The sequence below is a fragment of the Sturnus vulgaris genome, chromosome 12 (assembly GCF_052056855.1).
Source record: "Sturnus vulgaris isolate bStuVul1 chromosome 12, bStuVul1.hap1, whole genome shotgun sequence".
NCBI lineage: Eukaryota > Metazoa > Chordata > Aves > Passeriformes > Sturnidae > Sturnus > Sturnus vulgaris.
This window is the reverse complement of record NC_142254.1, coordinates 5,936,443-5,949,147: the sequence shown is the minus strand read 5'-3', so window position 1 is coordinate 5,949,147 and position 12,705 is coordinate 5,936,443. Positions and strand designations below refer to the sequence as shown.

At 36.8% G+C, this 12,705-nt stretch overlaps 1 protein-coding gene across 2 annotated transcripts in view; it reads left to right on the top strand.

Moving 5' to 3' along the window:
- Window positions 1–12,705, top strand: part of ZNF507 (zinc finger protein 507) — a 20,272-nt gene extending 7,567 nt beyond the window's left edge. Inside the window, exons 4-7 of one of the 2 annotated variants that reach the window (XM_014882148.2) lie at window positions 2,903–3,017; window positions 5,259–5,363; window positions 8,417–8,551; window positions 8,679–12,705. In XM_014882148.2, the coding sequence (XP_014737634.2) occupies window positions 2,903–3,017; window positions 5,259–5,363; window positions 8,417–8,551; window positions 8,679–9,042 (719 nt within the window). In that variant the 3' untranslated portion in view covers window positions 9,043–12,705. The remainder of the gene's footprint in view (window positions 1–2,902; window positions 3,018–5,258; window positions 5,364–8,416; window positions 8,552–8,678) is intronic. The other variant, XM_014882156.2, reaches the window with a different exon arrangement.

The following is a 12,705-nucleotide window of genomic DNA, read 5'->3' as shown; positions in this document are numbered from 1 at the left end:
GGGCCAGGGAGGGTCTGCTGGGAGTGGGAATGTTTCCTATTATATAATGGGGGTTTTCTGCAGAAATAATAGTATAAATGTTTTAATGGAAGTGATGGGAAGTAAAACATTGTTAGTTTAGCAAGTTACAAATATCTACAAGCACAGCTTGGGCTATTACTTCTGACAGTGTTTTGTTTGCTGTAAACCAGTGTTCCTAAAGATGTGGTGATGCAGGAATAACTACCTTGCAATGACTGAAACATGTCAGGTTTGGAGAAACACTGTCTTTTGAGCTCAAGTCCTGGTATTGTGAAAATCAATAGTCCTATCTGCTTTTGAAATGAGGTTGTTTTAGTTTATATCCTGATCTTGTAAATTAACTTTCATGAAAGCAAAGACCCTGTTCAAGCAATCTGCCTGCTTTCAATTAATTTTGAGGTGTTTTTATAAATATGTTTTTCTCATTATTATCTTACAGAAGTATTCCAGCCATGCACTTTAATTGATTGTTTACCCCACATGAAATTTAGTAGTGTGGCTTGAATGAAAACAGTTCTCCTTTTAAACTTTTATTAACTCGTACTGTGGAATGCTTAAATTATTTCAGAACCAATTTATAATCAAATTGCAGCACCACTGCAGTACAGCAATCTCTTGTCAAACAGATGTCATCCCTATAAAGCGACACAAAACAAAGAAGTTTATGGCATAGCATCTGTTAATGTGAAAGATGCCTGAGCTGGAACAGTTTCATTTCTTGTTTATGAAATAGTTAGTCCTAAAAGTCTCTTTATTCATCATGGTTGTACAATAAATTAAGAGGAGCATTATGACACTGGATATGATCAGCTTGTAAATGTCTAATAATGAAGGAATAGGGTAATAAGCAGCATTACAGGAGCACCTGTTACTGCTGCTGCAACAAAGATCTGTCATTTCCATATTCACTTGTAGGAGACCCGATATTCTCCATCCAGAAAGCAAAACAGGCTCCAAACCCACAAGAAATAAACCAGTGGAGGGGGTGAGGGACACAAGTGCTATTTTGTAACAGCAAGAGATGATGTGATGTATTATAATTTATGTGCATTTTTGTGGAAGGAATAAATATAAAGTCGTGATTGGTATAAATAATTGCTCCTAAGTGTGTGCTGCTGGGTGTGAGCCTCTTAGAACTATGCTGTAGCTAAAATGTTTGCATAATGCTTTAAAAATCTCATTAGATACTGTTGGTTTTAAACTGCCTGCCCACTGAAATACCAAATTCATAACAGAAAATACATTTAGAAGCAGTTTATTCTAAAGCTGCAGAATTTAAGATGGAAAACCCCTTCAAGCAGAGCACTGCCCCTGCTGCAGCCCAGTGAGTGTCTCTGATCCATTTGAGGTCTCCTACATGAATGTGTTTTCATAAAAGAATAATGCAGAAATATAAATTCCAAAATCTTCAAGTAAACAATTACGATTGTTTTGATAATTTTTACGTTAAAGGAAAAACAAAACTTAATACATTTTATTCTATGAGCATATTGTAGGAAAAATTCCAATATATTTTGCTTTAAGGTTGACTTGCAAAGAGTGCCTGTTGTATATTACTTTCATATTATTTCTTATAAGAATGCTAAAGAGTGAGCACTGTGTCATTTTTTAAAATGAAATATAGGAAATATATTTTCGGTCATCTTGGTACACACAGAAATATTCCAATTTCATTTCACTGTCTTTGCATTCAGACTTCTATTTTATTTTATATGATATACTATGTATTCTTCACAATAACCCTCCAGGGTTATCAGCCTTACCTGATTACTTTGCATCTTGAAACAAAAGTTCTAAATTTTGGAGTGAAAGTTTAATTAGTTGTAATTTTCCCTTACTGTTGAAGTTAGCTGTGTGACTGTATTCATCAGAATCATATATCTAGAACCCTTTTTGGCATCTTTCAGTGTCTGCCTGTAGGAAAAGAAATGTCTCCTTAAAAGAGTTTTACCATCATGACTCTTAATTGTTTTGATAATGAGAAAATTCTGTCTAAAAAACCAAAGTGCATGAGGTACAGCATGATAGGCTGGAATGGGAAAATTACCTGCATAAAAAAGGCCATCCCTCTTCCCAAATGTTAATATCTTAATTTCTGAAGCCATTATTCAGTGTGGAAGCAGGAACAGGGCCGTTAAAGTGTACACACTTACATCTCAAAAATATTCCAACTGTGCACTCGTGGGCACATATTCTCCTGTGTTTAAAGAGTCATCAGCCTTTGTCTCTGCAACCACTAATTTTTCAAGAGTCTTTTTCATTCTGGAAGGAAAAAAATTACTTTTGTTACAATTGCTTTTTAGTAATTTGGATAAGTTCCAAGTTATTTATTAAGACATCTGGTCAATATCTATTTTTTTATCCTCTCATATCTTTCAGAAAATATGAGTGTATGTTGGATGATAAAGCGGATTTAGAGGCTTTGAGAGGTCTTTTGTTTTTCTTCTCTGTGTTTGCCAGTTTGAAACTCATCCATTCTCAATCCCTGTCTTTTCCTTTGATTTGATGCATTTTGCAAAGCAGTGAAACTGCTGGGTTCAGCAGTCCCACATTTTATCACCTTTTGCTGTAACAGGATTTTACCCAACTGCAGGGAGAAGGGAAGTGTCCACATAGAGAAAAAAATGTCTTTTCTTAAAGTTTTAATAATTCCTATAAATGGCAGGGCAAATGCAGAACAGTATGGTAAAATAAACCATACCTTTCTTGCCTCTGTCTGTTGTCTATTTAGTACTTTAAAAGTATTAAATGTTTATGGACATTCGGAACTATTTAAAATGTTAATTTGTGTTTCATAATTCAGTGGTGATGAAATTATAATCTGAGCATTCCTTACAAGGCTGAGTGCAGCTGTCTAAAACAATGGATTGTGTTTCCATAGGAAGCAAGTCTCCAGCTCAGAAGCTGTTCAGGTGTGACGTGTGTGACTACACGAGCACCACGTACGTGGGTGTCCGCAATCACCGCCGCATCCACAGCTCGGATAAGCCATACAGGTGAGTGCTGGCCCTGCCTGGGCCACTGAACTGCCCTTGCACTTGGGACAGGTGCTGGTAAACAACTACAGTCACATTATTTTACTGCAAATTACTGAAGGAGCCACATTTGCTGGCTGATTCAAACTATGTAATTAAGATTTGCTAATTTTTCCAGAATGCATCTTTTGCTGTGGCAGTCTGCTGCTTGTTTTCAGTTTGAATTATTCACATGTGGAGAGGAAGATAATTCTGTTATAATACTGGACCTTGGCCAACAGTAATAATATATTTCTCAAAACCCTTGCACACCTAACTTCATGTTGGATTTGCTTTATTGCAAAATGTTCTCCATTGTCATATTACTGCTTTATACATTGGCTGCTACTGAGTATGGAAAAATTCTGTCCTTGTCACCAAGTGCCTCATCTTTTTCACTGGTTTCTAACAATAGTAACACACTCACTTAGGATCATATTTTATAAATTTTCTACAAGGGTATCATATGGATTTATATAGGAACTTGGATATCTAAAATCACATGTAATACTACAGCTGAGGTCCCCAGCAAAAAATTAAATCCTGCATTTTCCTGTTGGTTGCTGCATAAATTGCCCCAAATTCAATCTGTGCTCATTCAGTGTGGATCTCTGTCCCTCTCTAGTGGCTAGAAAATAGATCTGAGTCAATAGAGTTTTTGAGCTGATCTTTAATGTAAACTTCTGTCTTTAGTGTAAATTCTGGAAACTCAACACCTTGAAATGCTGAGCTAAGCCAGGGACTTTCTCTTTTGGATAAACAAACCTTGAAAACGTTTTGTATTTTGATTTGTGCATTATAATGATATCCCATAACACCGGCAAAAATTCACAAGATGTTTACTTAGAGAGCAAGTGTGGAATACAAATGGATTGTTTTCTCCTCAGAACCTTCACTGTTACCATTATTTATTACTTAGTGAGGTTGGAGCAGCACATACTGTAGAGAGTCTTGTACGTGGTAGTTTTCAAATTGGTGTTAGCAGCCTGTTTTGATTTAGGAACCCTTGGAAATTTTCCATTGGTGATACAGACTGCTGCATACTAAATACAAACCAACCCATCTGCCTTGCTTCTCTTATTATTTTTTCATAAACCCCTTAGACAAATCTGAAAACCTGGCAGGATACTTAAGCCACAGTCTGAAAACCATAATGATGCAGTATTTATGGTATTTCTCCTTCTGAAACATGAATTCCTCAAGCCTTCCATAGTATCAAACAGCAGCCTACTATACTGCTGCCATTTTGAGAGCTGTAAACATATTTTATTATTTGTTTGACAAAACTTGCTGGAAACTAAGCTGTAGAGCCTTAAATGATACATTTTTGTAAATTTGATACATCCTGGATTTTAACACTGAACTATTAAATCCTTTCAAAAATATAGTGAATATTCTCAGGCTAAGTATCCTGCAGTCTCTAACTGTTTCACACTATAGAGCAGACTTTATAACTGGACATTTTACCATTTAAAAAAAGAAAACCACCTAAAATTCAAACAAATACATAAGAGTTTTAGCTGAGCTTGATGGTTTCTGTTTTAATATGGTCGATACAGGGAGGTTGTGCGGTAGTATATTGAAATTTATTAATAACAGGGAATTTGTGTACTTTGGGATCTAAATCCATGGATCCGAATTTAGATCCAGACCGCTTTATGTGTTGGTTTTATACAAAGATATTGTGACAGAAGTGAACAAAAATTAAAATTTGAATGGCATGATGTGACATGCTTAGGGCACTTAAATCTGAATATATTGATCTTGTCACTGACTTCTTTTTCAGCAATAAAGCCCTGAAACTTGGTGTTCTGTTACTTGGTCTGGCTTTTACAATGTCATGAGAACATTGGTGCTGCATTAAGTAGAGCATATACTGTCCCCTGCAGCTCTTAGGGTCACATGTGCCTTTGGAAGGGCTGCACCCAGCCACCTGCATCCTCACCTTGCTCACACTCACTGAGGCTTACCCACATCAGGAGAGGGGCACGAGAGAGATTTCAGGAAGAAAGATAATCTCTGCCTAGTGATTCTGAAAGGTGGAGGCTTTTTTGGGCTGCACAAGATTGTCACTGTCCACCAGCAGGTTAACATCATCACTTGGAGTTGTGTCCATGTTGTTAGTCCCCAGCTGTAGTCTGTCCAGGCACTCTGCATTCTCGTAGCTGTTGGGCTTTGGAACAGTGAATTGTCAGATTAGTTCACTTGTTGTTGTCTCTTCAGATGTCGCGTGTGTGACTTCGCCACCACAAATATGAATAGCTTGAAGTGCCACATGAGGCGGCACCCCCAGGAGCATCAGGCAGTGCAGCTCTTGGAACAGTACAAGTATGTAACGGGGCTCATGTGGCAAAAAGCTCTGGCAGTGGGGGTTTGGTTACCTGAAAGCAGTGCTCAGATTCTATTGCCTTCCCTCCTAGAGTCAGTCTTTGCTCCAGAGACTTGTTTGGGGTTGTTTGGGTTTTTTGGATGGATTTGCCATGGCATTCCCAGGTGATGCTTCTGCTGGCTGATGAAACATGTCTGTGACTTCCCTCTAGGACAGTGTTCTGTGTTGTGCCTTCCAGAATGTGGTGGTTGCACACAAACTGCCTACTACAAGTAGTTCCTGGGCAGTATTAATTACATAACCATGCCTGGAATTGTTTAGGAGATTGTATGAGCCGTGGCACTTCTAACACTGAACATTATAGACAGGTAAATTCCAGCATCCAGGAACATTCCCTGGCTTTGTTGAATATCCCAGTCTAGGCACAGCCTTTGCATGTACATGTCAGTTGGAATCCAGATCGGCATCAGAACAAAGTTAAGATTTACTATGAATAGTCATTAAGTGATGAGTGTCCCTAATAGTCTGTCCATAGATATGGGTGGTTTATAGATACATGAGGACGTTGCCACAAATATATGTAATTGTCTGCTACTAATTTGCAATAAAAAAATACAAGTTGGGAAGGGAAAGGAAAGAAAATCGGGATGATTCTGAATATTTCTTGTTGGAAAATTTTAAGGGCAATATGAATAATCCAAATAAAGCACACTCACATTGAGGTTTCTTCTCAAGAAAAGTTGCTTCTACAACTTAAAAGTACTTCCACTGCATTTTTCCCCAAAATGTTCATAGAAGTATTAAGTTCTATTTGCTCAGCTGTCATACTTCCCACAGTATTACTGAGTGCTCTTAGTATTACCACTGATTCCTGGAAACCTCCACACTTTGGTCCCTGATCCCCAAGGAATTAGTCTATCCAAAGCTGCAAGAGAATTGTTTCCCCAGTGTATCAATGTAGAATACACCTGAACAGTGAAGTTTAATAATTCAGCACAAATCAAGAAGTAGGACAGGTCATGCTATGGAATTGAAAGGCTTCTACTACTTAAACTCTGTGGTCAATAATTTTGTTTCTCTGAGAAAGTGTTGCATATCCTGTAACTATACTGTAAGTATATAATCATTAACTGTAGTGCAGCATGCTAAAAACTGTTGGAGTTTCTGTGTCTGATTTCAACTGGATTCTGAAATAGTCAACAGTATTTTGCTCAAAAGTGTTCTCACCAATGTAAATTCTATTAGTAAATCACCTGAGTAAATTAATGAGCTTCAAAAAAACGAGAGTACACTGGGCTGTGGCTTCATTGATTATGTTCCCAAACCACTGACCAAGCAGTGTTAGTGGCACAGAAGATATTATGTATGGTGAGATTAGTGGGCACACTAAATGAAATTAGGATTTATTTGTTCATCTTTTGTTTTACAAAATATTTTGGCCTAATTTTATCTATAAATTAACTATAAGCTCTGCCTTTTCTCTAATGATGTATTTTGTAACAGCCTTGTTAGAGATATTAAAATTCCCAATCTGAGAATACACTCACCTATCTTTGAAAGCTTCCATTTTCTTTGTAAGGCTCCAGTTCAGAAGGAAAAGAGACAAACAGGGTCCTACATTCCAAATCAGTAGAGAAAAGTGAGCTAGAAGGACACACCTGTTGTTCCCCAGCAGGACAGAATTACCTTGCTCCATAAGCAAGGTAATGTACCGTGCTTTCACCTAACTTGGGGGATTTTTGCTGTTCTCTGCAATCTTCTGCTGAGCAGGAATAGTTTCCTGTGTATGATTATTTGCAGGCATTTAAGGTCTATACCCTACTGTCATTATGAAAAGTCATAACACCCTACTGAATTTTAGTGTATAATGTGGTTTTGTGTAGGCCTTCCTGTGTTTCCCAGGTTACATTTCTGAAAAGGTCGTAAAAATGTACAAAAACTAACTTGGATTGTGGTAATTTTAACAGACTCATCATACTAACACACTGGGATGACATTGCTTGGGCAGAGATGCATTCCTAGTTAGAATTTATTAGCATGAGGTCACCTTCAATTGATTCTGATCTTTTCCATGGGATTTGGGGAACTGAAGCCTTCTAAAGTAGCAGGCAGCTGAGCAAAATAGCTTTTTTTTATCCAAAAGACAAAAAGACAGATCCTGCTCTGAAGTGATGCAGTATCACTCATCTCCTTCATGCTGAGGTGACTAATTTATCATCTTAAAAAACATGTTAAAAAACCTCCTCTGATGTGTATTCATGCATGAAAAGGGTTATACAGGATTTGATCAGTCTTGGGTTATTTCTGTCCATAAATACACACTACATCTCCCTGTAAATAAGATTTATTCTTCAAGGTTTTGTTCTTTGCTGCATAAGATGGTGTTTTACAGGGAAATGGCAAATTTAGTCTTGTGGTCCTGGAGCTGATGGAAAACTCAATGGAGAAAATGATCACCTGTCTGAATCTTGATCTGTGAATATTTTCAGAATGTGACACTGCCCTCAGCAACCTGCTGGCCCTGCTTGAGGGGCTGGATTGGACTATGTGACCTCAAGAGGTCTCTTCCAACTTCAACAACTCCGTGATCCTTAATAAACTAATACCTGCTATACCAGCAAAGACTTATTTAGTTCAATTGATATAATTAGTGCTAATTACACAGTTCCTGCTTGGTTCAGAGCAATGGCAGAGAGAGCTCACTACCTCCCTGCCAGATGCCATGTTTCATTCATATTTCACTCAGCAGAAATACTGCATTTCTGCAGTGTTTAAACAGTTTTATCAGGCCAAACAGATAAGACTTCAATTCAGCTGTTCAGAAAATAAAATTAGATTAAAAAGTTCTCAGAGCCTAAAAAGAGTCTTACATTTCAGGGTGAAACTTTGCAAACTAACATGACCTAGATATGAAACTGAAAAGGGGGACTGAGAAGAAGGTTCACACGGATATCTCTGATTACTCATCCTTTTGGAAGAACTGAACCATTACTGAACTTACAAAATTTAACTTTTAAATATTTCTCTTTTTCCTTCTCCATTTTTCCCCCAGATGTTCTCTCTGTGGATATGTATGTAGCCATCCTCCATCCTTGAAGTCCCACATGTGGAAACATGCAAGTGACCAAAATTATAACTATGAACAAGTGAACAAGGCTATTAATGATGCAATTTCACAAAGCAGTAGGTATGTCTGATTTCTGTCGAGCCCTGTTATCTCACAAAAGACACAAACCTGACCCAAAATGAAGTTCCTATCAAAAACCAACAGCTGTAAATTTTAATATTTGTTTTGGTTTTTATTATTATTTCAGGTTTCAAGGACAGCTCACTGACAAAACCTTATTAGAAGGCACAGATGAAAGTACAGTTCCTGTACTAGGAAGTTCAGACAACTTGGTGTCTTTTACAGAGTCAATTAACCAGACTACAAATGAAATTTCAGGTTCTGATGAAAATGAAAAACCTAGCTTGATGAATACCTCATGCAGTTTAGAAAAGAACTCCACTCTACCCCATCTTGGCACAGAATACTGTGTTCTTCTCTTCTGCTGCTGCATTTGTGGTTTTGAGTCTACCAACAAAGAAAATCTGCTGGATCATATGAAAGAACATGAGGGTGAAATCATAAACATCATTCTAAACAAGGACCACAGCACGGCTCAGAATACAAACTAGGTGAAGCAGTAAGTTAAGAGAGGATTTCCTAGAGTGAATATTTTCTTTCTTTGCTAATTTTTGCCTGACAAACTTGCTAAAGAGAAGAATTGCAAACAAAACTTGATTTCCCATCCTGAGTTCTTGTTTCAGTAGGAGTACAGTGTTTTAACCATGGACTGATGAATCATTTAAGAGATAAATATAAGGTGTGGAGAATAGATCAATCCATTTTAACCTGTTACTTATTTATATGGTGCCAAGAATGTAGGATCGTTGTTCTTTTTTCTTTTCCTGTCAGGTACTAGTCAGTAATAATGCATTAGAACAGTACTTTAAAACCCAAAGGTGTGAAAGCTTTGAATCACTTGAAAAGCTTTTTTTCTTCCTCCCTCTTTGTTGTTTTCTAAGTAATTCAGCAAAGAAGATTTTTACCCTGGTTTTTGAAAGATGATCTGGCAACAGATCAGATGAAACTGTTACAGTATGATCTGGTAAACCCCTGCCTGCCTTCTGGAAGGTGGGGAGAGCAGAGGTGGGCCTGGCCATGTGTGTGTTGTGTGCACACACAGTTCCATTTTTCTCAGTCTATTTTTAAGGCTTTACAAACTCCCAAGTCATTTTCCAACAAAGACTGCCATCCTTTCCATTGATTTAGAGCAGCAGGAAGTGAAGGGCCTGGAAGCATTTTGTTAATAACTGTTTGATTGGATCCTAACTACAAAACTGCTATTTTTTCAACTCATAGTGTGCAACAGATTATTTTTTATAACAATAACCTGTTGTTTCTTCATGGTTTTCTTGACACATTGAGATGAATTATTTTAACAAAGAAAAGCTTATAATGTCACTTTCCATTTGTGGTGATTACTTTGCAGTATGGATGAGCAATGCTTTTAATGAGAACAAGATATTAACAATAATTGCCACAAAGTGATGTAGACTAAATCTATGTAGATTCCAAAACATGTAGGTGAGCACAAACTGGGATTTTCAGGAACGCCTACGTGCTTTGGCAATGTTTGAAATGCCACTGGCTGGCCAAATTTCCCACTTGTCTGTCAGAGCTGTAACTGTAGAAATAACGAGCTGGAAAATAATCTTCCTGTAGAAAATCATATTTTAAAAAAGAAATGGCAATATCTTTAGCCAAAACTGTATCCAGTCACTTACTGAATAAATTTTACTAGTGCCTATAGTATGGGTTGATGAAGGGAATTAAAGATTACTTTGTTGTCCAAGAAACACATAGAAATCTGGCCCTTTTAAAACCTTCACCTTCTAAAATTAATTGTGTGGGGTTTTTTGTTTGTTGTCTTTACAGTTACAGCAGTTGGCAGTAGAAGATACTCATCTGTATTTCAATGTGGAATATTATTATACTGGCTAGTTACCTGGCAACTTTGTTGAGCTTATTGATTAAGTTGGCTACTTAATTTTTTGAAAGATTCATTAAGTGTAGTATCACTTCCAAAGAAGCCCTTTGGCAGCCAGATTTAAACTTTCTTGTTCAGACATGTATTCCTGCTTTTAATGAATGGCAGATGCACAGCAGCTTGCCTAGTGCTGACACGGGCATGCAGTGACCTGATTTTTAGTAGCTCAGTACTTACAGAGTTCCTCACTCTTAGGAAAACAGTGGTTGCTGGTTCCTTTATTTACACCCTTCTAGCAGCAGAAATCAGCTGCTGCTGTTAATCTGAGAGGCTGGCACATGGAGTGTCTGGATTGTGCTAGCACTGCTTGGAAGTGGCAACCAGGAAAAGAAAACAGTAACAGAAGTCACAGCTTCATGAAGCAGCACAAAATGTAGAGGCCAGGGTAAAAGCATCAGGACTTCAAGTATAGTTGATATTTGTTTTCAAGAGATTTCCTGAATTTTACTTCTTCTTTTGGATTAAATAGGTATTATTTTGTTTATAAATTACATAGCAGAAAGTATACATTTGACTTGAAGAATTGGTCAGGATATAAGGTCAAAGCATTTTTGTGTTGAATTTTTGAGATACTTTAAATACGTATGTGAAGTTAATTATACATTTTTTTCAGTTAATAGTTATTTTTTATACTCTTACAGATGGAATTTACATTTGAAAAGCACATTATTTATTTACATGATCCCAAATTCCAGTGGAGATAATGAACTTTCAATGGGATATTAATGTTGTCTTACTGACACTGCTATTTTACCTTCAGTATAGAATCAATGTGAAAATACTACATCTGGAATATATCTCAACTTTCTCACACAGAAATTCCATTTGTTGGAAGAATTAAAGGACAGTGAGATTCCTAGTAATGCTAAACTACCATTCAGTATTCACAGAAACAATATTTACCACACTCTTATTTTTGTGTAATTATGTTAAAGTTGCTCAGATAGTGAAAGATAAAAAAGGAGAAACTTGCATTCATAAGCTAAGAAGGAGAAGACAGTGAACCAAAATTTCAAAAGCCAATAACCTCGAAAATCAGCATGAAGAGCTCTGGTGTGTGTGGAAGCCACACTTGCAGCATTCTGTGCAGTGCACCAGGAATCAATGTCACAGAATTCCTAAGCAGGATGTGTCTGTTCACAGTTTTTCTTTGCCATCTTGTTGCTTTGTTCTTTTTTGACCATGTGTTCCTGTAAAACAGAAAGCTACTTGCCTCTAAAAACCATTATCAGTCCTGACAAATGCCAACAAAGAATTCTTTCCCATATGCACAGAGATTTACTTTTACTTTTTTTAGCTGTCTCCATGCTGCTTGCAATTAAGTTACCCACTCACAATTCCCAGGGGGCTTTGTCAGAAGTCCTGCATGTGAAATAATTATAGACTTCGTTTTTCTGAAAACAAATTGTTTCTCAGGTTATCTGCTTTCAAAAGTGTATGGCTGGCTTGATTGCATGTTTTGTAAGGGGTTTTAAGCACATTTCAAAGTCACTGCAAATTTCCCCTTTCTTTAAGCTTTTAAACTATTTTTGTCTCTTCAGTCACAGCACTACCAGGTGATCAGCTATTCAGGTGCTGTTTGTTTAAATTAGATTTTATTCTGTGATACAAACTGTAACAGCTTTGTTTGCAATGCCTGTTCTTCCACTAAAGAGCAAACTTCATTCATACTTGGCTATACTGAAAAATGGCTGCAGATTTCATCTTCCCAATTTATGCTTGACCTGGAAAAATAGAGTGGGGTTCAGTCGGAGTTATTGTATTTTCCTCTTTCATAAGCACTTATTTAATCATTTGAAGAAATGTACAGTTGGTGCTCAAAGTAACATTTGTTAAGATATATTTAATAGAAATTTACATTTGCATTTGATATTCATGGACATGGGTACATGTATTTTTTTAAGAAAAGGTATTGTAACACTATGGCACTGCTTTTATAGCCAAAGTATAAAAAATTTAGAAAACTGACATGTAAAGACTGCAGTTAATTCTGATACTGTATCTTATAAAATAGGATGAGTTTTGTTTTATAAAGTTATCCAGCACATTAAGCTGCATGCCTTAAGCTCTCTCTAGGATTGTGTTCCTGATAGGCAACTCTTTGGAAGGATGAAGCAAAGTCTGTAGTACTACTTTAACTACCTTCTGGAATACTGTACAATGGTAGAATAATTTATTTTGCTTTACAGGAGTTTGTCACGTATTGACTTTAATATTGTATTTTGGTAATAAACTTTTTTTTGTTAAA